Raw genomic sequence first — 27,350 nt, forward strand, 5'->3', positions numbered from 1 at the left:
AGAATGTAATTATATATTGATAAAATAACCACGCTGTATATAAGGACCAGGGGGTTACCAGGTCTATGGCGGTATACAATATAAAGTGTACTCACGTCGAAACCTTGCAATCGACCGACGTCCATCATGTCGTTGGCTGCTTTGGGCACTACTTGCATGACGTGCATAGCTTGCCGAAGGGCTTCCATCTCGTCTGCCAACCTAGCCCGCTCCGTGTACTTGAACATGTCCCGCAACAGCAGCTGGTATTTCATAATTCTCTGCACAGGCTTGATGAGGATGTCACTTAGCTGGAGCTTGTGGCCTAGGAACTGACGCATTTCCTGCAGGAAACAACATAACAGTGGTTAGATCATTTAGTGTTATATTATATGGTGGATCGTACCACATTGATACATGGTTATAATTTGAAGCATATTATGATTTGAACTATCAACATTTTTGGATACGCTACCTATTGACAGTATTATTACAATCAGTTAAAATATTAATAAATATTTAGTACAATAAACACCTTAGTCATGTCACACAATCGACCATGACATAATGAATATCAGAAAAAACCGTAACTCAATAATCCCTTTTTACCAGCAAAAAAAAAATATGCAAGGTAAAACAATACATTAATTTTAGTTAAAGAATAATATGTCAGTCTGGTTTTACTCCCATATAGATATTGGAAAGACTTAAGATCATGAACGAGTCTTTTTAATTGCAAAGAAATAGTTATAATTATACTTATATAGGTACATATATGTTTAACGTATTAATCATAGTAAAAATGGTGTAACGAAAAAGTGCCTTACGAATATTTTAGTGAGACCCCGGTCAAATGCATATTCATGTCATAACAGTTTCGTTTCCGTCAAATTATTATTTTAGGTATTATTACTTATTATACTAGGTATAGAAAACCGTAGTACCTATAGCTTGAATTCGTTTAAGAGACAATAGTATACAACAAATAAAAATTTTAGTTTTTTTAAATTAAAAATTGAACTAGCTCAAAGATCATCCCAAATAGATTTCATTATTCGGGATATCAAAAAAATATTGAATAGAAAATGTTTTTTGCACACTGCTGCAGCCCGTAGTTCCCATGACCGTACCTATAATATACCCCCCCCATGTATTATAACCCAAGGCACGAAGACCGGGCATGTAACGAGACGGTTAGGACAAAAGAAAACCCTATACGCACCTATAATTAACATACCTCTCTAGCGTATATAAATACGTTAATTTATTTATGAAAGATGTTACCTCGAAATAGTCATTGTGATCAGAGACGAGGTATTCGGAAACTGGCTTGTTCTGACAGTAAACCACGTACATCAAAAGCTTGCGTTCGTATTTTTTGAACAGCTTGCCGAGCTCGTGCGGTCGGGTGAGACATCGCTCAACGGCCGCCAAGAATACGCTGTAAAAAAAGAAAAATACGTAAAATTATACATTGCAAATACCAAAAAAGTGAAATCCACATATGTATATTCGGCCTCAGTAGATTATGCGCTAAAAAAAACATAATCGCACTTTCGGAATTATTTATTCCAACAATTATAAATTATAAAATTAATAATTAAAGACATTTAGTAATACATAATATTATTGTTATCTTAATAATTATTCGTTAAATTTAAAATTATATATGGTACGGTCAGTCGTTTTTTGTATATTATAGTAGACGTATACGTGTAAGAGACGGAAATCAATAAGAATACGACATAAAACACAACCTAACTAATAAGACGACTGGCCTGAATCGCCAAAGATAATTTAAAATACTTAATTATTTGAATAAAAAATAACTAAACATTTTTAAGTAGTTTACTGTCTATGATAAATAAATATATTATATTATAATATAATATATTTATTTATCATAGTAAATGACTTATAATTTTTTAGGTATATTAGGTATACATTTAAATCTACTGTAAGCAAAATATATTAAAATAACTCACTCTCGGTGCCATTCGTAGATGAGTTCGATGTTGCCGAAGATCATTTTGTCTTTGCCGGACCTCAAATCCTCAGGCATGGGGATGTCACAGCCAGCGGCCTCGGGATCTCTCATCACGGTCATGTAGCCTTCAACCACAAGCGACAAGTCTCTGACGTAGTCCCGTTCGGTCTCGACCAGCTCTCTCATCACGTACTCCCGTTTGTGTAACGCCTCTTCGCACTCGACGTCGTCGTTTTTCAGTCTCAACTCACCACTCATCTTGTCGGTGGAGAAATTGGTGGGGTTGGCGGTGGAGGCCACGGCAGCGGCAGCGGCTGCGGCGGCGGCTGCGGCGGTGGTGGTGTGTTGTTCCTGTAAAACAACCGACGATTTAGACCCCAAAAACCAGATAGCAAAAACGAAGAAACGAAAATAAAAAAGGACAAGCCGTGCACAATGAAATAACTAAACTACTGCGATTGCACACACACATACACAAACACAACACACTAAACACTAAAAAGTACTCAATGTATCTATATAATCTATAACAACTCCAATCTACACAAACATTTTCACTCTCAAAATTCACCATTCTATCTTTGACGATCTGTTCGATTTCGGCCAAATCGGCTGAAGACGAGGCCGTCACTTCCGCTGACAGTCCCGAAGTCTGAAGAACAACAAACATGTGGTTTTCGTCAGTTATTATGATACAATATTAATTATTATATAATACACATTAACATAAAATAGTCGTCTTAATCACGAAATTATACCTAACTACATAACGTGGAACATGCAAATCCCCCTTATAATATAAGCAAAAATCAGAAGAGTATTTAATCATTTCCAACAGTTTTAAAGAGTAGGACAACTCGTAAAATATACGATGATTATTTATTATTTATCCATCAAAATATTTACTTAGTATTATATGTAAATATGAGGTACATAAATAGTAAAATGTATTTTGAAAATTTTTCCTTTAAAGGCATCGAAAAAAAAAAAACGGTAAATCTTTGGTTTTGGTTCGAAACAGTTTGATAACCTAATCAGATCCCCCAAAATTTCTAACTGTCCAAAAAAAAACCTCTAGTTGTGCCAATGGAGGTTGCTGAACGCGCGTTAAGGTATTAATATTATAAAAGGTGTATTTATATAATACTAAGAGTATCGATTTAAAACAATAATCGAGAACATATTATTATTATATTATTGCGATATTCATTATTCGTACATTCAAGAATAAGGAATCCATAAAATATAAAATGTAATAATTGTACTCACTCTTTGTGAGGGAACTGTGGCCGAGTCGGAGGCGTTCACCAAAATCGACTCGGAAATGGGTTTCATGGGTGGTGGCAATTCGAGATCGTCGTCCGGTTCTTCACCGTTCTGTTCGTCTTCGTTCGGCAAAGTTTTGGTGGCTTCGCTGACGGGTGACTATAGAAACAAAACAACACGCATGAGTATTTTTATTTTATTAAAAGCATAATATATCTTACGGAATTATTAGTAAGTACCAATTAATTAATACTATATGTATAAGTATATAATATATAGTAAAAATTATAGTTCGATACTTACAGCACTAAAAAATCATTAAAATATGATCTTTATTTAACACAACGTTTTAAAATTACATATTAAACATTGTAGTTTGTTATTTATGTATGGAGTTTCTTTTTTTTTAATAAAAATATTATTGCTACGATTGCACAAACTTAATTTTTGAATACTGATAGGTAAATTATGTTCTATAATCTAGATGAGTCTAGACAATGCATTATGAGAATTTAAATTATTTCATTTTTGACAATGTACTTACACACGAATAATACAAGTTATATCTTTATGAAAAAATCGCAGCAAAGCATACATAAACGTGGCAACATCCATTTAGAACTTTGAAAATAAAAAACTATTACTCGAATTATCTTTACTTAAAATTTATAATTGTATATTATATTATTCGGCTATACATATAGTATTATACGTCCAATATGGACATCTGGATAGACATTCGCCACAAGTCCCGAACTTAGCAGTTAATAATATGATGGCAATAGTTGGTAAGTATATAGGTATATATTTAGGTTTACTTTGTATTTTTTATCCGATCCCTTTTTGGCCGACGACTGCACGTGGTTTTTGTCGACTTTGCTGCCGTTGCTGAATTTCCTCAACGGTTGTGGGATCCACATCCTCCTGCGGAAAAAAACACGACGCTTGTAATGAGTATACGACAAATATATAATAATTAAATTATAATATACACCATCGGGAACGCGGCTGTGGTCAGTCAGAGACTGCAATATATATATATATATATACATGTATATAATATACAACCACATATGGTCATAGACTGTAAAACGCGTATATTATTATTATAATATATATGGTAATGGGCCGGAGGTTGGGAAATCTCCGTGTGGCCCTATAAGGAAACCCAACCGCGGACGAAATATCATCGTCGCAGTGGCGCCGCGGCAAATCGCCATTATCAAAAAATATCGCGTTACCGACGAGTTCGTTATAATAACATGCGCCTTTACGTGTATATATTTATGTGTAGGTAATATATTTGCATATCGCAAGTAATAAACGTTTGTGCGCGGTATGTCCCGCGGCGAAAAGAGAAAGTCGCGCAAAGTAAGAATTGATCACACGATGTAAGTTTAAGTGTATAACTACACTGCAAGCACGAGGAGGGCGCGCACACATAATATTATAATAAATATCACATTATTAACACCACGTCGATACGGGATTTACATGTGGTGTCGTGGAACGATATATAAAAGTATACAGATACATGAAATACGTTTAAGAACGTATTTGATCGCGACGATTTGAACTTTTGATGGGGATCAATCATAATAGATATATATATAAAATACGTTTCCGCGCGCATCTTTTTTTAATTTTCACAACTATACCTATATATTTGCAAACGTATATTTTAATTTATTTCCTAAATAGTTACTTGATTAAAAAATTACAAAGAAAAAGTAATAATATTCAAACCTTATTTAATAATTAGGGCTGGGATGATTTAAATGTCCTAATTTATTTTTATTTTTAATAATTTCTAAAGAATTGTAAAAAAGTTTTACAGACAGAACTGATTGATTTGGAATTCTTTAATCTGGAAACTAGCCGTCGTTTTGGAATTTTCAATTATATTAAAGTGATTAAACTATTAAAGGCAATCAACAAAATCAATAAAATAATAAAGTAAAAAATTATAGAAAATAAATTCACACATGTTACGACAGTATAACTCGTACTGAAGGATATCGTCGGACGTTGATTTTATTGCTATAACAGATTAAACCACACCATTATTATAGGCCCGTTTCTCGTTTGACACTCACATTACTACAATATTATACAATATAATAGTTTGTTCAATTTATATAAAAATCATGTAAAGATCTTCAAAAAATTTAAATTTAAATTTTGGATTCAAAAACTCTAAAATGCTCTAAATATGAAAAAATTACTATAAAATTGAAAATCGTCAAAAAATGAATACAAAAAAATGCAAAATAAAAAATGAAAAAGATATGTTATAAGACGAGCATTGCAATGTTAATAATAATAATATCACACTAAGCTCAATTCAAATTTACTACAACGTGCGTACCTACTACAAAACACAATAATAATAAATCTAAAAATATCCAATATTATTGAGTTTTGAATGCAGCCACACATGAAGAATACGTTTGAATGTTTTATAATCAATACTTAACGTTATTACGTTTTCACTCTTCTCGTGATATATAATACATGAGTATATTTGCTTTTCGATAAGACAAAATTGAGTTTATTATGAATTCAAAACGGTAAATGTATACGTAAATACACTAATAAGAGCAATATATAGAAGCTATTAACATTTTCAGGAAAAATATTAAGAGCAGAGATACTTTAAGCCCAGGTATACCTACTTAAAATTCAAACTTCATAAAATATGAAATACTTTGAGTTTATGATAACGAGTCGCAAAAATTAGAATATCACAATGTACCTAATATATTAATGTATAATATTATATTATTATGTGACAATCGGTAAACCGGTTCAATGAAATGTGTATATTTTCAGAAAATATTCGTATGATCAGGCGCGTCCCAAAGGGGGGGGGGGGCGAAGGGACGTTTATAACGGGGCCCCACGTAACAATTTTTAATGTATATGATTATCATTGCCGACAAAATAATAATTGATCAACATTTTAATTTACCGTTATACCTAAGTAGAAAAACTAATCACCACAAAAATAATAATTATTATCTATGGATAACCATTACAGTTTAGATAAAGATAATAATTAATAAGTAATAAATACTTATGACTTATGTGGTATACTGGTATCGCCACAGTCTATGCGGGTATCGGTATTAGTTACAATTTTATTTATATTTATAGGAGAAAATCTTCCGAAAGATGTTTTTTAATCTATCGAGCATTGTCAGATGGTAATTTTTCCAATTATAAGATAGCTTTTATTAATATTAGGAACACTTCCTGTAAGCGTTGCTTCTGCAGAGAGGAGCTTTTCAACATGATTTTTAGATTAAAAACTTGGTTAAGGAGCCAAATGGGGCAAACTAGATTGGCTGGACTGGCATTAATGCATGTACATAGAGATATTGAAGTAGATATAAATAATATAATTGTAACCGGCTTGCAAAAAACAAACGGAAAATTGATTTTATTGTATAGCTATAAGTTGTACTTATATACTATTATAATAATAATTTTATTATTTATTACTTCATTGTTTGTACTATATACCATTGCACTTAATTATATTACATTATAACAACATTAAAAATTAAAGGTGAATTTATGAAACAATATTTTGTTACGTAAACTTATTTGTAATGTAGTCGCAAGAAAATTGTCTAGGGGCGCCCCTGCCAATAATATTATAAATTATTACTTATGTAGGTACCTATCTGATAAATTGTAATGTACAAGTTCGTACCTATATATACCACGGTTAGACAAAAAAGAATGAACCCTATACATTTTTGATGTAAAATATTGTACATTGCTATAGTTAAAATTAATTAAAATATAATATTATTATTTCGGGTTTCTGGTTAAAATTTTTTTTAAATTTTAATGATATTATGAATATAATATTATGTTTATATTATATTAACAATTTATTAAATAAAAACATATTTGTAGGTATATAGTTATTTGATTATAAACACTACACTGTTATCACGCATATAAGAACATCCGTTGCGAGCGCTACATATAACTTGTGAATTATGGGGAACATTTTCATATCCCGTCAGGCAACCATACAATATCTTAACTCGTGACCATGAACATATAATAGTACATAAGACCTACATAACATTATAATATTATACAATTAACAAGCGATGACAAATGTGGGTGCCGAGCGGCGGGCGGTCTGCAGCATATACGATGTACACATGTACCTAGTATAATATATTATTTACGCATAAACAGACGAGTCGGTCGATAATAATATATAAATTAATTTTATGAATTATGATAGATTATATATATTATTATATTAAAGTCTGCAGCGATTGAGCGAGATGAAAATCATTACGTACCCGCTGAAAACACGTCTTTTGGTCACCGGTGAGTTATTGCAAACCAAAGATGCTGCAGCGGCGGCGGCGGCGTTATCCACACATTCTCCAGAAATGGTTTCTGAAAGAAAAAAAAAACACAAATCGCAATTAGTACAACAATTTATCATCACAGCACGCACACAAAAATACACAAAAATCAATGGTCGACCGAACCCCGGCGCAGAATAAATGGGCATTATATTATTATTCTATATAACTATTCAAAAAGAGCAAAAACTCCAATTCGTTACCACGTGTGGCTCATTATTATATGATGCCGATCAGTTAAAAAAAAAGAAAATACACACTGACGGAAACCACGAAGTATTTTTTTACGTAAAAATGGCGGCACAACGTATTCGCGGTGTTCGTATGCCATCATGATGTAAAATTCCAAGAACCAGTGGCAATAAACGTGCATTTAACGCGACACGGCTGTAACTGGTACGCCAAAGGTAAATAGCGACGGAGAAACATTCCCTATCTAGACGGGATGTACTGAATAGTGACGTGAGTGCGACGATGACTATAGCCACTACAACTACTTCCGGAGTCAATAGTAATACTAATAATAATAATAATAAAACAATCGCAATTGCGTTACCGAATGTTTATATGGCAGCTAAGTTAGCGAAATAATAATACAAATAAATCGGCCAAAGTCAATTGCACTCATAATTAAATTATATTAACGAACTATTGTACTAGGATTAAAAAGTCTAACTGCTATTAGCGCACAAATTTAAATTAACATTTGATTTCACGAATAATAATTATACTAATATGATCATTATTAATTATAAATATTATAATTAATAAGTTTTAAGTTTTGAAATGATATGACATTACCATGTAAATAGTAAATACATAGTTTGTAACCACGGCATCATCGATGGTTCGCCACCACGGTTTAGTATATAGGTACTGCAGTAAGCAGTTGAAAAACGAGACTATATAATATGTGCGGTACCCTCTGAAATTTATCATCCGACACTCAATATTAGTTTGTACTACTGCTCACAGTGGCTATTTTTATATGCGATAAATGAGCGTTATCAAGTAATTTATATTATATATTTTATAAAAAAAAATATTATCATGACTTTTATAATATTTTATCATTAGTATAAAATACGTCACAAAAACATGTTGACATAATTAATTAACCGGGTAGGCGCGTGCGTTTATAGTTTTAAGTTTTTGAACATAAATATATTTGTTGTATAATAAGGCATAGACTGAAAATCGTAGTATCTTAAATATTGATTACAACTTAAATCTTACTTTAAACTCACATTTAGCTACGATTATTTGAACGTAACATTTTTTCAACCAAAATGCAATTATTGGATTAAAAATATTGAAGTTTTTCATGAAAAATTTCGTTTATATACCTCTAATATAAGAATATTAAAGGTACGCACGCTCGACGCCCCGTGGTACATGTTGTTTCCAAAATCTATATAATACATATAGTACCGATCTACCTACCTGTTATAATGTAATATTATAATCGAATTTATTTTTTACCCTCCTCAAATTTTCAATACTAATAATATTATAATACGTAACGACGGTGGGCGGCGAACCCAGGAGGCCGTCGCCTCAAAATTTACGAGGTACTATCGTTATTATTATTATTATTATTACAACGTTAATACGTAGTTGTTGTAGTTTTGCAATGCGTATCGACTATAATATACGATGTAAAATACCACAGCCATCGATTTTGGTGAGCGATAACAAACTTATAAACCAACACGAGTCGTTCCAACCCCAGTGTATCAGATATAGATACGGAGACTGCAGGAGAGACATACATATATATTATATATACATACATACATTACATACATACATACATACATACATACATACATACATACATACATACATACATACATACATACATATTACATACATAGATAGATATATATCTATCTATGTATGTAATATATATATAGGTATTGATGCGACGTTTTGTGACTGTGTGGTTTTTTTGAATGACAACTATATTACAGATTATTCCATTTAGATATTCTAAACATTTTGATATACAAATATAAAACGATTTTAACCGATTTTAACCGATGATATATAGGGTGTTTCACGATGAACTGACAATTGAAATAACATTTGATCTATTTAACATTTTTGAATTGTCAATTGTCTTTTACACTACATTTAAAATATTTTTTGATTTTTTTTTTAACATTTTGTATGTAAAATTAAAAAAATAAAAAAATTTCTATTTGGTATTTGAAAAAATTAAAATAGCCATTTTGTTGATATGGTTTTTAAAATACATTCGCAAAAAAAAAAAGTAAAATGTTCAACCGTTTATTTTCTATGATATTTTGAAGTTTGCACAATTTTATAATATTTTGAAACGATTTTCGAACAAACTTTAAAATTTGTTTAAAAATCGGATTTACAAAATAGCTATCTTATTTTTTTTAAATATCAAATAGAAAATTTTTTAATTTTTTAATTTTACATACAAAATGTTTAAAAGAAAAATCAAAAAATATTCTTATTGTACCGCAGACGAAAATTGACAATTAAAAAAAAAAAAATATGTTGAAAACGTTCAATAGAACAAAAGTAATTGCAATTGTCAGTTCATCGTGAAACACCTTGTATACCATGTGGCATGTACGTATTTGTGAGCATTTAAAACAATAATGCATACGAACATTTCACGGGGTACCGCACTATCACTCACTGATATCGAAGTTTTAAAAAATACCCTGTTTCAAAATATTCTTTTTCAAAATTATTTGAATGATGCAAAACCACAAACATTGCATCGAGAAAAATCTTCTAGTAGCACTATCGTAGTGTAATTGTACAATGGTTATATAGTTTTATTTTATTTTATATCCACGATCGCCGCGGAACGGAATTTTACGGTCGCGGGATTAGCTTAGGTAAGTTTGTCTGCTTCAACGTGTGTTTAACGTAAATATAATTAAACAATATCGGGGAAAAAAACAAAAACAAATAAATGTTCGTATCCTTAAGTTAGTTAATAAATCAATTCACACTAATAATAATAAAACTAAACAACACACAATAAATTGGAACTGATAAACACAAATTTGTTTTGTTTTATATAGGTACAACGGTATACGTTTTTAAATGCTAAAACAACACTACGGATATTGTCTCTCCATATAATAGGGGAAATATAATATATTTTATGATAGAGAATTCATATCCATAATCGATATACTACAAATTACTTATTGTATTATTACTATTATTATTATTATATACCTATAATTTATACAACAATATCATTTTTAATCGGTATAAAACCGATATAATATGCACACAACAAAAGCTTGAACTGTTTACACATAACAATATACTAAGTGGTTTCCAAATTAAAAATTGGATAAATTGGAAAAAATTAGATCCATCCAGTATCTCGTAACTATGAAGGTAAAACGCTAACAAAAAGTGCTACGATTTTGAAGTTTAAAATATCTCTCCTCTTCCATCAACCCGATGCGCTTTGATCGTTTGGGTGGTTATCGTCAAAGTGGTTATGCATAATACAATAAAAAATAAATAAAATTACAATTAATGACCGCTAGGTATAGCAACGCCAAAGAGCGAAAATAACGTGTTTTTTTGTAAAATAATTATACGAAAAGATTTACGATGTATTATATTATATTATTATCTGCACAGTCGTAGAGCGTAATTATATAAACTATATCGATTAAAAATACTTTTTAAATGTTAGTATTTATATATATTTTATACTGTAGGTATAATACAACACTACAACAGCGGTATATAGAAGCAGTATAGGTAGGTACATTAAAATATAATTACTTTTGCGGTATATATATATTATGTTATACAGCCCACGGTTGGTGTAATTCGGTATATACCTATACAAGCTATTATTCTTCCATAGTGATAACCGTGTTTATAGAATAAATTATGCATTTATTATATACGTACAATCAAGAACCCTATTATGTTATTATGTAAATGCGTACGTGAAGCGACGAGGCGAGCACCCAAAGGCGAGATCGACACCCGTCGGTTACAAAAATTAAACCACCTAACTAATTAATATGCATATAAATTATAGTAAATATTATTACGGTATATGTAAGTATATATAAATATAATATGACATAGGTATAATGGAATATGTGTGGGCTTTTGTCAAAGATGAAGGTGTCAAAAACTACGACGACAGCATCATCGTCGTCTACAAATATAAATATAAAAGTTACTCACCATAAATTACATAATTTTCTCTTATAGTACAAAGTTCATTTTAATAATACAACCTAACATTTTTATCATAAACATTGTTAAAATAAGGTAGGTACGCACACAACAATTAGCTTTCATTATTGTTTATATAATTCGTGGTCATACAGTATACCAGAATTCTTATGAATACCTAAACTGTTGCTTATGCGGCTTATCGATATATTATTATGTTGACAACACATAGCTATATAATATATTTTTTTGCAATTAATGAAATCACATTGCAAAATAAATACCAATTATTTTACAAATAGCCAATGGCAATACAAATAGGTCGAACTTCCGTCCCATCCATATACGAGTCTCGTGTGACGAGGCCTCATCGAGACGACGACTTTGACGAGATTTGTATCGCAAACACATGCACTTATCTGTATATAATATAAAGGAGTAGCTCGTTTAGTTGGCGAAACAGGCGGTTCTTGTTTAATTCTGACGATGTTATTATATCCCACTTTAAGAGCGTATATACTAAGTAATACCTCTATATATATACCACATCATGTTCGAATTAAGAAAACAATTATCTTTATTAGGTTCATTGCTCATATAATATAGTCGATGATACCATAAACAAACAGTATATTGTACGCAAATAATATATGTTGAAAAAACGTAGAACAGATATCGAAAATATTATAGATTGCACCGAAATAGCGAATATTATATTATAATGTTAAAATTTTTGCGATACGTGAAACTTAAGAATCGAGACAATCAATAAAAAATTAATCATAAACAAAATAATGAGAATTTTACCATCGCAGCCATAACACGGTCGGTCGTAGACCGGACCTTCCGCAGCAATTGATAATTGCAATAACGACGATGATGATGGTGATAAATGATGACAATACGAGATAATGATGGGCGCTTAACTTTCAGTTCCAGAGGAGGCGAACGAGAGCTGTCCGACGGTGACAATATAGGTAAATAATAATAATATCATTATACATATGAATTTCGCTTCCGGATAACGCGTATTGACCATTTTTTCGACTTTGAAAATATGCTTACCCGGGAGAACGGCAAGCGTGTCATCGATGACGGTCGGATTCGCGGAGAAAATCGAACAATATAATCAACTATGTGTATACTGCATGTATACAATGCCATTGCGCGAGCTATTCTGAAGAATGGCGGCGGAATAATATACAGAACCTTGTATGGTACAAAAGATTCCACTCGTATATTTTCGACGTTCTCTGCTCGACCGTCTCCGACAGAAGGATATGTTATAAGAATTTGTATTATTATAAAAATGTCGGCCTCGAAGTCTGCAGAGGTATAAAATAATATAATATGTGTTTATACTATACATTGTGTCCAGCGGCAGCGGCGGCAACGAATCCGCGAAATGAGCCGGGCCGAACCGCGCTAACAACATACTCCTCTCTGCTACAGCATATAATCTGTTTTTTACACACAATATTATTATAACGATAAATTTGTTTTTTTCGAGGCTGATCGTATTGTACATAAAAAATGCAGGTCACGGGATTTGAAAAATTGACCGCTTGTTAAGTTTTTATTCGGAAACGGCGCCCTTGCGTATATGGGCACGAGGCGGTCTATCGCCATGTCATTTATTAATATAGTTACTCGATTTTTCGTATTTTAGCGTGAGTTGTGGGTGGTAGATGAAGTCCGCCTACGACACGCACGGGGATCCATCAATTGCACTACGATAAGTAATATATTAAAAAAAGGGGAGATTTTCTTCTCTAACACAACGAAAACTATTTTATTCAGGTATTAAGAAGGCATATAATAGATTATTTTGGGGACGAGGTGGGCCGAGCGGTCTAACGCGACGGATTCGGCACAGCCGGTCCGAGTTCGATCCCCGACCACTGGGCGGCATTTTTCTCCGTGCAAGTCACGGTGTCCGGAGAACAAGTGCCGCCATCCCCCCACCCCGGGGCACGGCAGAAACCTACGGGTGCCCCATTAGAAATTCTGCCAAACACAACACACGTGTATCAACCTACCCAATATAAAAAACCTACAGTGCCCTCCCCACACCCAATGGCCTATGTTGCCGCGGGTTACCCAATAAAAAAAAAAAAAAATAGATTATTTTTCGTATTCGCTGAGATTATCGTTTGATAAAAAAACGACGTAGTTTTATACCTGTGAACATATGACGAGCACGCGCTGTGCTAGACGGAGACATTAATATATGCGTGGAATGTAAATACGGACACAATTACGGCGTTGACGCAGGAATCATTCTTCTCAGTTCTCTGCCACTGATAATAAAATATTATAATCGCAACACAACTCGTAGTTATAAACACGGACGGCCGGATACCCGCTACGGATAAAAGGATTCACGCGGATACTGCAAACCGTAGTGGTAGGTTTATTCGCTATTTACACACACACACAGTCAAGTCGAAGGCGATTGGTGCGTTCGTCGATAAGTACAATAAATCTCGTACACGAAAATTGTATACAGAGCGAATGATAACACCTAGTGGGTTCGTTACACAATAATATATAATATTTTATTACATTACATAATAATACATACACGAGAAATACTTTATTAAATATCAAGTATACAAACAGCAGTTGCAGAGTTGCATCATAATTGATATAGGCTTCAGTTTGCGGGAAACAATATAAAACGAGCGCAACCACGATAAAACATTCTGTATTCATTAACATAATATATAATACATGGCACTCAGGTTATTATATACCTAACATTTAATATTTACAGTAAATTATCACCCACGCGACCGCGACGGTCAACGCGAACATATTAAATTGCGGTACATTCATACGAATATATATATGTATGTGTGTGTGTTATAATTAAATTATAATATGATTTAACAGTCTGCCGAGTATAATACAGATCGTTCACGTTATCTCGTAGGATGTATTTACGATGGCGCCCGAATTTGGAAGTGTATGCGAATATTTTCTTCGAAACACCGTGCCAAAAAGTTCGACGTATATCGTTGTAGTATGTTGGTGGAATATTTTGGAGTATATGTACGGCTTTTATCGAACGACTATGTAGAATGGGATTCAAATAGTAATTGCGTATGCACACGGTATACAGAGTATAAGTATACTGCAGTACAATTAATCTAGTTTGTAGAAAATGTCGAACCATACGTCACAGACAGTACGGTATAATATAGTATTTTATACTGCGAGAATACAATGTGCAAACATTTATACGTGTTTACAGCATAATCGTCGTTTCGAGCATGAATATTTTTTTTTTCGTCACTATCATCAATCATTATTCAAACGTTGTATACATTATATAAATGCTAACATCAAAATGCGCACAACTACGCAAAATAGATCGCTCGACGTTCTAATCCACTATTGTTCGTTCTTATAGGTATATATACTACAGCACATAATATAATGAGGATTTGCCTGCAGAGTGTAACATAATATATATTCATCATATGTGATGATAAATGTTATTTTGCAGGAATACAATACGGTTTGCCAAGTGCAGCGCACAAGGTCCTGTCTAGCTAGTCGAGAAACGAATTTGTGGTAATATTATTATAAGTAGGTACATGAAGATGTTTTACTGCGGTGGAACATGGTCTCGAATGTATACCACGATTCGTACGTATTTATCGTCAGAAATCGAAGGCATATTATTATTTTATTTTACTACAACGACGATAATACATTATAATATGTGATTCATTTCTGACTATTTTTATTTTGTATTTAAAAAAATATTGATGTATAAATATAGAATATGGTGAACAAATAGTTTTGTATAAATAACTAATAAGCATTTAAAGTTTGGTCGAGGCGAGTAAAAAAGTTATGGTCCATTACTCCTGAGCTCATCTACACGACTACACAAGCATTAAAGCTTATGGGTATTATAACTTAAAACGGTTCAATATCCGATATTTTTTACGTCAACATTATTAGAAAATATATTGCTTCTGCGATAGTGAAACTAAAAATATAGATTGCCGTTGAAAAAGTCTTAAGAAACCACTACCTACCTAATGATAAAAAAAATTATTTATACTTAATAGTTAATACTTCAAATTGTATTAAAAAGTTTTTATTTGAAAAAGCATATAAATTGACTTGAAAATGGTTAGATATACAATAAACATATAGTTGGTACATTATGATACATAATGATACGATATCGTGCGTATAGGTACATTTAATGAAAGCGTTTGGAGTAGGCATGCAGCTTAAAATCAAAACCATATAATAGGACTAAAATGTTTATCCTCCTTGGAATACAAGTGTGTACTACGGATCGTATAGGTAGTAGGTACTATTAAAGTGTGTGTAATTATGTGTACCATTTTTAAAACTTATGATATTTAGTGGCACGGATTAAATTAATCAATTTGCTGAAATTTTTTTGTATGCTTTTTAGTATTTTTTTTACAAACCGATTTATGAGAAATAATTTGAATCAAATCACTTTGCAAAATAAGGACCACCATACAGATATAGTGTGTCAAATAAATGTTGTCTCGATTTTTTCCGAGCACTGCAGCACGCAATGTTATGTTGAACTAAATAAGGTACAGCTATCTGTCTTCGTATCGTATAGTATAGCAAGTCGAGTATGTTTAGACGATTTATCGGTCGGAAAATACCAATCTTTCCATCGTTGGTCATCGAAATTGCGGGTACGAGCCTTGATTGGCAGTCACAATTTAATATATAACTCGTTCACGTGGTTGTTACGCTATACCTATAACCTATATACTACCTATATACGCGAGTTTATTTTGCCTGCCTGCAGAATAGATGCAGTCCGGCGTTCCGCATCATGTCTGGCCTCTGAACTACGATACCACAGTAGGTACAAAAATCAATTTTTATGAGAATTTTCACAGCTTTGTGAGCATAATTATACGACTAATGATTTCGTGGCACATTACGAAAAATAATATAAATTCTTCATCGTTTACCATTCGTCAACTTCAACGAATAAACTCCGTTACGAAACGAATTCACTTTGTAGTTTATTATAATAACTAAGCCAAGCCTCTATCTTTTTTCTTTCAGGACAAGCATTTATCTTCTATATACACGCCGTTACGCCTATAAAAGCTGTATTTCGCTGTCTATTTTCCAGTTAAAATTATGAAAATAAGTTACAATAGTTATAGGCAAAGTTCAAGCTAGTTGACTTGAACAATACGAAATTACTGTACGGGGTTATATTAAAATAACTTGATTCGAGGTGGGAGGGCTGCTCCAATACAAGATAAATCAGTAACCATTTCTAATTAATTCATATTAACAAAAGGTGGGTAAGTGGATGTCGCTCTACTGTACAGTAGATTACAAGTGGGTCACTGTAATGGATGGTGTTAAATTTGAACTCAATGATATAATATCATTGTATAAGAAAAACGATCCTGAGCGAAAACGGTCAGTCAGCCTATGATATTACCAAGTATATTTGATGATATTATTGTGAATAAAGTAATTTATATATTTACTTATTTACGTGGAGCCTCGTTATAAATTTTCTATCCTTAACTACAAAAGTTGAACATTTTATAAATTTATAACTACAAAATAATTATTAAATTTTAAATTTTGTCAAAATTTGAACTTTAAATGCTTATAAAAAAAATTGCGCCTATGTATTTTTAATATTTTTCAACTGCTATTGCAACAATATATCAGGAGCCTTACCTTAAATTTTCACGCTTTTTTACCCAACAAATAAAATTTTGTCGATATTATAGAAAAAAAAAAAACTAAAAAAATTGAAAACTGACAATGTTCGTAAACAGCTCAAAAAGTGTCAAATTATTTTCAAAATTTTATCGTGTATAAAAATGCTAATACAAACATTCAGTGAAATTTTCAAGTATCTATAGTCATACGTTTTTTAATTACAACAAAATAAGAAAATCGTTACATGAGAAATCGAGTGAATATCAAATGTCAAAAATATGAATTTCAAACGCTCATAAAAATTTAATTTGACTTTCTTGTTGACATTTTTTTTTTTGATAAAGGTAGACAAATTTATGGATAATCTTGTATTACATTTTAAAATCTTAGATTTAAAAAGAAAAATTTTTATGAATTCTCAACTCATAATAATTTGCTAATTTTCGTGATTTGTCCGTATTTTGTCAAGATTTGAACTTTAAATGCTTATAAATAAAAAGGACTAAGGATTCTTAATATTTTCAAATATCATTGTAACAGTTTTACTGCCCCAAACCGCAATGACAGACACAAAAATAAAAAAAAAATAAAAATACACACATCATTGTAAAATCAATACATCCATCGCTCCGCTCAGAATCTAAAAGATAACAATGTTTACAATAAAGTAAATAAAAATAAACCGTAGGTCAATGTGTTTTGTTCTATGACTATAATACCTAAGTAATAAAACATATAAATTCAGCAAAATGGGAGAGGGTAAGTGCTGTTGTCGCTCCCTGAAATAAGCCCCATTGCGTGGATAATATAATTATATTGTATACACCATGCAGCACGCAACACGTCTCAAACCGCTTGTGTGCAACATATTTATTATACAAATAAACGAGTCGATGAAACACGATCCTCCCCTGACGTACATAGGTTTATTGTTTATAGTGTGGTCACGCTTTAAAACGAGTTATGGCATTGTCGACCCGCGGATAAAAAGCGTTTACGGCGTATATAATATTATTATTATTTTACAATAATATATATTTGCGTATTTAAATGAAACTTTTGGGTATTCTTTTTGTCCGTTTAAAAATACTTTATGTTATACTAAGTGCGCAAATGTTTGTACAACAGTATTAGACAGGAAAGTTGAAAAATAAGACGATAAATTAATTTATAAATATATTTTTTTGTCTATAAAATATGATCATAATAAATTGTTTTATCGCGTATACAAATGGTGCTGTTTTCGAGCGAAATTCGGTGTAATAATAATAATAATAATAAAAGAAATGAAAACAACAACTACGATACATATATTTGAGAACTCTACTAGCAAAAATACGATTCATGCGACTTTTACGAGTCTAAAGCGTATATTATATAGACACGCGAATCGGCATTTGACTTTTACGGACCTTTGCGTGTCTCGTACAGGGTGACGATAAATATATCAACTGTAATAATACACACACTCTGTATACGAAATGGCACTTCGATGGATTAACCGGACTACTACGCCGTAGTTTCTACGTAAGTTCGTGTACACTGCACATATAGGTTTATACCCGTCGTCCCCGATAAAACGTGGTCCTAAGCAAACACGTCAGTGAGGACTTTGGGTGCGCAACAATATACACATACCTATACTATAACTTATAACGATTAGTGTCGATGGACATTTATAACGTCCTAGATATTGTGTTTGATTAAAGCTAAAAAAAATTAATCCCATGACAAATGTCAGTTATATCGTTGAGACGAAACATAATATATATCTATTGCGGATTCAACTAATAATTTCCATAAACACGCAGTTTATTTTTTCGCAAAACACAATTTAAATAATTATTGATGCCATACAGCGGATATACTGTACAACTTTAAATGCCGATAAGTAACAAATGTATAAAAAAATAGTAATAATACAAATAAAGCTACTCGAACATTGTTTCACGAACCAACAATACTCGCAATACATTAATATTACTATCATATTACTTAATTCCTAATATAATCACTCCACTGCCACTGTGGTGGAACTAACCATACTCGCAAGGGATAAACAGCATATAATGTACATGTTTATAAACTTAAACTTTAATTACACATTAAAAAATACATTTTATTGGTACTTGCGTGTTAGTACTTTTTCAAAAAAAAAACTAATAGACATATTAAAATTATACGATTTACTCAAAAATTAAAATATTGAATTAAAATATTTTTATCATAACTAATATACACGAAAGTAATATTGACCCAAGTTTCATTTGACCCACAATAGTGTTATGAGGTAGCGATTGCACCCCTTGCAACATAATAGTTACACGCCTATATTGGCCACGGCATGTCTATTTAATCATACGAATATATTATGACATTTTGATTAATTTATAATATTATTTAATATATGATGCGTATTAAACAAACTATACAACGAGTTAGACGACCCATCTGTGTTTTATTAGCTATATACTCCTTAATGAATGTCACATACAATAATTATGATGGTCGTTTATGTATATTAAAAACGTTATTTTGGTACGGAAAAATAATATGTTATCATAATTTAAAATCTGTAATCAGCTAGCTGACAGTCATGTGATATTCTAGATATTCTAGTAAACGTATTTACCTACAATAATATAATATAGGATTTATATTGACCCTCACCTCTCAACTTCATACCAATGCTCTTCTGGACAACTCAGCCAGACACCCGAAACGCTAATGGCCTAGAGATATTCTTCTTAACGTACATCGCACTAAATGTGTACTTATATTATTATTTCTATCTAAAATTACTATCCATGTCCAGGAGTTTCTAATGTGAAACTCTTATTCGATGTATTTTTCACCGCTACATTTTATATTCATTACACTCATTTACTTATTGTACCATTTATAAGGAAATGTTGTATAAAAAAAAAAGGTTTTATATATTAAGCATCGAAATGTTAATGATTCATTACTGCAAACGCAAATGAGGAAAATATAGGCAATAATTACTGGTGAAAAACGTAATTTAATGGTAACATATACCTACAGCTGCAGACATTATGTATACCTACGTATTATTGTCTATTGATACACGACAGACCGACCAGCCGGGCAGGGAAAAGAGTGAGGGATAACGAACAGTTGGCGTATTATACAAATGATACAAATTTGGCACAGAGTCCGATATTATTAGTGAACAATCCGAGATGCATTAGAATTTTTACACTTGCTAATTGCAACATTTGATGATATTGTGCACTTAAAATAGTTATATACTGTTCAATTATATAGTTGTATATATGCGCATGTGTTGTCATTACACTGTTTGCAACTGCGCTTCCAATTATGACCCGTGACATTCGTCGATAGGGATGGGCAATTGCTGAGAACGTGTGGGAACTCACGGGAATCATTAAGAAACAGCGAGAAAGAATAATAGTTTACCAATCAATGGTTTATTTAATTTCAGTATTCAAGTATTTTAAAAAGCACTTATGATAGGACTTATCAAAAATAATAGAAAACACAAAACATTAAATTTCAATCGGGATATGTATACCTTTACTGGCAGCATTTATTGGTGGAATCGATGGGTCCCATTATAATTCTTGATTTTTTATTACATAAGAAGAAAAAAAATAAACATATTATTATAATATACTAAATAACAATTTAATCCAACAAATAGTTTATAAGTTATAACTGTTTATAATAATACAATTTATAAAATAAAACAACTTTTTTATTTGTAACTATTTTATATTTAAAAATCTCACTGTTAAATAAATTTGTACAACGATACCACAGAAATAAGATAATAATATAAATTATCAAATTATGGAATACGAATTATATTTCTAGGGCATCGGGACTAATTAAAAAAAACCGGAACGTCTGGACACCCCAATCCATATTATGGCCTGCACACCTAAAATGTTTAATTGCACAATGTAATGGATACATCCATGGAAACTATTATAACAACTAGCGAGTAGAAAAATGTAATGGTGTGCTGGTCGCTATAATAGATACATGTTATATTGATATTACGTTGGGGTTCCGATTGTGAATTGTTAATAAACCAACAAAACACTTTGTATTTTTTTTTTATAGTTTCCTCACCCCTCTCATTAGAATCTAAAAACCAGGGTTTATCAGTACTTGAGTAGTATATAATATTATAACTATATAGTTATCTAAATACTGTAGGTATAGCCATATACCTAATGGCTATACCTAATGGTAAATAACTATAATCCTATACTCAGTAAACATAATTTTATAATACGTTTTGAAATTATTATAATTAAATGTAAAAAATACATAAATCAAGAAACTTGACCGTCTATAATAATAAAAATAATAAATTAAAAAAATTTCCATATTATATTCAGGTTTTAAAATTCTCGGGAATTCCCAATCCCGACATGTTTAGGGATTATCAGGAACAGAAATATTCCTAACCAGAAATTTCCCGGATTTCCAGAGCTAGATTTTGTGGGAAAATGGTAGTCAACATTATAGTTTGTTAATTTTTTGCAAACGAAAACGATCAGTTCTATTTCACGATTTATACTTCAAGTCGTACGTAGGTGCATACGATTATTAGTGAACTCGAGATTACACGACCTTTGACCATTTGTTTGTAAGCCCGCGTGTTAACAGCATGAATAATATTGTATTAAACAAACGAATCAGCTGACGTGGGGAAGGGTTTAAGCGATTCTCGATGCATTCGCGTGTTACAGTGCTTAGTTATAAGCCTATATATGATGTATGTCTGTATACAGACATGACTGTTGCAGCGTTCCAAATGTGGACTGAAATACGAACACCGTTACTGAGAAACGTAATACGCGAATGTACTGCAGTGTTATAATTACGAATCTAATAAAGGTCAACGTTGTTTGGTTAAATAGAACGAAATTTAAATATTCGGTTTCAGATAGCTGGTAGCCGGTAGGGTGGCGGCGATAGGTATACTGCTAAAACGTAATGTATACCGCACTGTAAACGACCAACAGTCACAAAAACCGTCTGACACATTTTTGATTTTTAACTTTTTACACCACACACACTCACACTTAAATAATATATTATACACGCGAGTCCGGAATTCCTGAGCGTTCATAAATTCACTACATAACGTAAACTATTATTTTTAGTGTCTCTGAAGGACAAGCACGCGCGTATATACGTTCTCAATGAAACCGAGCGCGAATCGGAAGACTTTTATTATACGTCAACACGCGAGACGAATGAAAACGGGATGAGTACCAATAATAAACAAAGATTATAATATATACGGTTTGTTGCCTTCTCTCTCTAATATCATTCTTATTTGTTCTTTTTATTCACAAATAAGAAATAATAATGACGATGACGACGCTGACAACAACGCGCCGAAGAGTATAAAATTGAATTATTCGTTGCAAAATAATAACATAATATACTCGAGTACTCGCGGTAGCAACAAGCGTTCGTTGGCGACAAAATGAGCGGTTTGTTTACCGACCACCCGCCCACTCTACCCGGTACCAATATATCATCGAAAAAAGCGGTACAGGATTTTCTCTATAAAATAAAAATAATAATGACGAAAACGACAAGCAACGGGACGATGAGGTACCAAACATTAATCGAGGGGGGGGGGTGGAATTGCACATTTTTAGAATAAATACTTTATTGTGCCCTGTTATATCACGTCGTAGTACATATTATTATTATGTTATATTATTTTCTGTTTCAATACACTCTCGAAAATGATTACGCAAAAATGACGGTTATCATTATTTTGTACTGGATAAGAAAAAAAATGTCTTATCTTCGTGAATTTTATGGCGCCAGGTTTATTATATTCTACCTGCTGCCGCATTTGAGGGAGATGGCGCCAGAGTGCTTACGCCGTCGCACTGTGGACATGAAGCCGACCCGGCGGTCGCGTCCGCCGCAGTCGAGTGTCTACGATGGTGCGCGTGGCGATGGTGGCGATGGTTGTGATGTCGGTGGTGGTGGCTGTGTTGGTCGTGTTTGGCCGCCACCACCGCCACCGAGGATGACTTCTTGTGCCGGAAAGACCGGATCTTCCGGCTCCACCGGCTCAACCGGCCCGGCGACGAAGAGTCCGAAGACCCGTCAGAGTCGGCCCCACCACCGCCGGTCGTGCTGCAAGACGCGTCGACGGCAGGCGACGAGTCGGACGAATCACTGTTATTTCCGGAGCTGCTGCTGCTGGAGCTGCTGCCGTCACTGCTGCTCGACCAAAAGCCCATCGTCGTCCGACGTTAAATTTTGATTTTACTCGCACTATGGCCCGGTGTACGGACACCCGTAAAAAACCGAAATCGAAACCCACGATTATACACCGTACGATAGCGGACATGCAGTTTAATATAAAAACGCGTATGGCGTTGACGATGTACCGAAATTAATCACGATACGCTGATAAACACTCACGCGATGACCGTCGTCGTGTAGCGGACAGTCGTGCCGCGCGTCTGACGGGAAAAACGTCGTCGACGTCAGGCTGCACGTCGCTGCACCAGTTCTTCTCTCGCTCTCTCGCTTCTGGGACGCGCGTCGGTGACAAACTGTGAACGCGCGCACACTCACACACGGGCGCGACAGAACTTGGTGACCGGCCAAACGTGCGCGCGACACCAGTCCGAACTGGTGTCGCCTCCTCGTTGAGCGATCGCGCGCGCACATTCACACACACAAAGTGCACTGCGTGGCCGCCGCGGTAATATTATTATTTTATTTTACGTGTATTACTAAAATATATAATTATACAATCTGTAATATTATATTGAAGATAGGTTTTTGGAAAAAAATTCCAACAGGTACCTCTACACCTCTCCGTCCCTCTCTTTAGTATACGAATTAATATAGCTCTACCAATAGAATAGTAAATAACCCAAATAAACGTACTTATGCAACAGTTTTTCGTAATCAATTTGAAAATACTTTTAATAACGCAAAATTAATATAACCGATAAACAAAATAATTTATAATAAGCAATGAGCGAACTCAAATTATAATTAAAAAACATAATGATCATAATTCTCTGCCGAGAAGTAATCCAAAAGCCAGAATAGATAACAGTAAATTATTTATTTAATATGTCTAGCAATAAAAAATAAACTCCAAACTATGAAACATATTATATTCAATCAAAGCAGACAAAAAGCTCATTAAAAATTCGACATAACCAAATGCCTTCATGATTTACTTGGAAATGGCGACGACACTGTTAAAAATGTGATATCATTCAGCAATCTCATCAATTTGTACAAATTAGTTTAAGTTTATTTTAAATATAATATAATTTTTATTAAAAAAATAAATAAAATCACAATCCAATGGTTTAGCTAGGTACCGAGACTTTAACAATAATAAATTGAATATAGATTATAGGTATAACATATTATATCAGTTAATTCACGTTTGTCAAGAATTGGTACTAAAACAGAACCAAGAATAAAATTAGGTATTAATAATGACTTCCACAATATATAATATATACCATATATTATGTATATAAATAAATAAATATTTCCAGAAAACGCGCTTGGCATGATTACTGTAAAATAAAATCTATATACGATCGATATAAACTTTGACTATTACTCACGTAAGTTTGAGATTATCTCTGATTAATGAATAACATTTAGATATTGACAAATGATTTTTAGCCGTGATTCAAAACAAATTAATGGACCGCTTGATATCGAAAACAACGAAGTTATATGCACGTGATATAAGACACGCGACGTTCGAGAATTGGTTTTTAATGTCTTTAGTTTTATTCAATATATTATCAAGATTTTGCTGCAGTATATATAATATTATATATATGTGTGTGTTTATAATTTATAGTTTTATACTCGAATACTAAACTGCAGAAGACAGTAAATTATTCCTGTAAAACGCAACAACTTTGTTTCGACGTATATATTAATTTTCAACATCAGATTATATAAAAAAAATATTGTGGGGGACGGAGTGGTCGAGGACTAAGGCGTCGGTTTCGGCACGCACCAGCGCCGGTTCAATCCCGGCTACGGGTGGCATTTTTATTCGGGCAGTCACGGTGTCCGGAGAGAAAGACCACCATTCCCCCACCCGGGCATGGCAGATACCTACGGGGGCCCACCTTAAATTCTGCCAAACACAAACACTCACGTATAAAAACTCACCGTCCCAAACCCTACCACTACCACAATACAACCCTATAAACAGCTAAAGGCCATAGATGCTGGGCTTAAGGATCAATAAAAAAAAAAAAAAAAAAATATTGTTTAACGCTGTAATTTTAAAGCAGTAGGTATTTTGCATAATATATATTACATACTGGCTGTCATCACCGCCTAACTAATGAAGCACACGCGCATTGTTGGCCTATATGTCATATTATGTGATATATAATAATATATAATATAAGTATGGAAATAATTTAATTGTTTTTTACCCGTGGTGGCTATTAAAGACTATAGTATACCTATATCAACATAATATACTTTTATATACTTCACCGCTTTTTATGCGGGATGTTAATACTTGTCCGATTGCCGAGAACAATAAATACAACGCTAATTGATGTTGATCATATATGCGAAACAAAACAAAATTGCGTATACCTATTATTATCTATACTAAACGATTTAGATGCCGATTATGATGTGGCGGCGGTGTTCAGTATAATATACATATATAACACAATGGCGCCGACTGCCGGGATGAGTTTAAAAAATAATAATAATAACACTTTAACAATGTCACACAGTATTGCAGTAGATGGCCTTGGTCGAGTGTCATCTATATATAATACAATATAATATGATGGAATACAGCAGTAGGAGGATGTGTCTAATTCGAATTTGATTCCGTGAGCCGCAAATTCAGATCAAGGTCGCGGAGGACCCTAATGGCATTTTCAAATGCTAATAATTACTGCAGAGTATTAACGAGAGAGAGAGAGCGCGCGGAGAACAAACCCGTTCAAAAGGCGATAACCGTGACTGGTACACACAATGTACTATAACATTCGAATAACTATATAGATAATATTATAATATAATATAATATCTGTAGCCACGCGAAAATTACGATAATTGTAATTGGTGATAGCACGTATAACACGCGTGCAATAATATAATAATAATATTATCGATATTATTGTATGATCGTAAAATAAATCAGCGGTAGCAGGTAGACTGTAATATTATGCGTATTCATGCAAAATTAACTACAGCTCTAATACACATTTTATGTACATACATTATACATGTGTAAAATGTACAGAAGGCAGTCAATATTTTTTTATATCTCGCCAAAAATGGCTACACAATTACAGGCAGTCACGATTCACATGTATATAATATATAAACAAAGGCAAATGAGTTTGTGTGTGTATGTGCATAATTGTGTATAACATGTAGCGATGGTCAATAATATTCATAAACTGATACATTATCGCTAGAATTATTTGATGCATAGAATCAAGTTGTATGGAAAGATGGCATCCTCCGATAGGTTTTGTGAATTAAAATATGTTTGCAAGACTTTAACTGAATCTAGAGAACTCCACAGTTACTAAATATAATGATACTAACCAAGATAACATGAATAATTTTCTTTTTAATGGTTGGTTTGAAATTTTTCGATTATACGATATCGATATTTGAAACTATCGTTGGCCATCACTATTCACTAGTAATATGCATAAAATTTACACACACACAAACAAACATGATCACGCAAATTACGACATATCGATTTGGCGCGAGAATATAACAAAAATAAT

At 32.7% G+C, this 27,350-nt stretch overlaps 1 protein-coding gene across 4 annotated transcripts in view; it reads right to left on the bottom strand.

Moving 5' to 3' along the window:
- LOC132938517 (triple functional domain protein) overlaps nt 1-27,350 on the bottom strand; it is a 119,143-nt gene that overhangs the window by 2,857 nt on the left and 88,936 nt on the right. For 3 of the 4 annotated variants that reach the window (XM_061005399.1, XM_061005398.1, XM_061005396.1), the window contains 7 exons: nt 7,564-7,663; nt 4,051-4,156; nt 3,236-3,391; nt 2,538-2,618; nt 1,965-2,317; nt 1,264-1,420; nt 96-323 (listed from right to left, as the gene is read on the bottom strand). In XM_061005399.1, the coding sequence (XP_060861382.1) occupies nt 96-323; nt 1,264-1,420; nt 1,965-2,317; nt 2,538-2,618; nt 3,236-3,391; nt 4,051-4,156; nt 7,564-7,663 (1,181 nt within the window). The remainder of the gene's footprint in view (nt 1-95; nt 324-1,263; nt 1,421-1,964; nt 2,318-2,537; nt 2,619-3,235; nt 3,392-4,050; nt 4,157-7,563; nt 7,664-27,350) is intronic. The other variant, XM_061005397.1, reaches the window with a different exon arrangement.

The sequence above is a fragment of the Metopolophium dirhodum genome, chromosome 2 (assembly GCF_019925205.1).
Source record: "Metopolophium dirhodum isolate CAU chromosome 2, ASM1992520v1, whole genome shotgun sequence".
Classification (NCBI taxonomy): Eukaryota; Metazoa; Arthropoda; class Insecta; order Hemiptera; family Aphididae; genus Metopolophium; species Metopolophium dirhodum.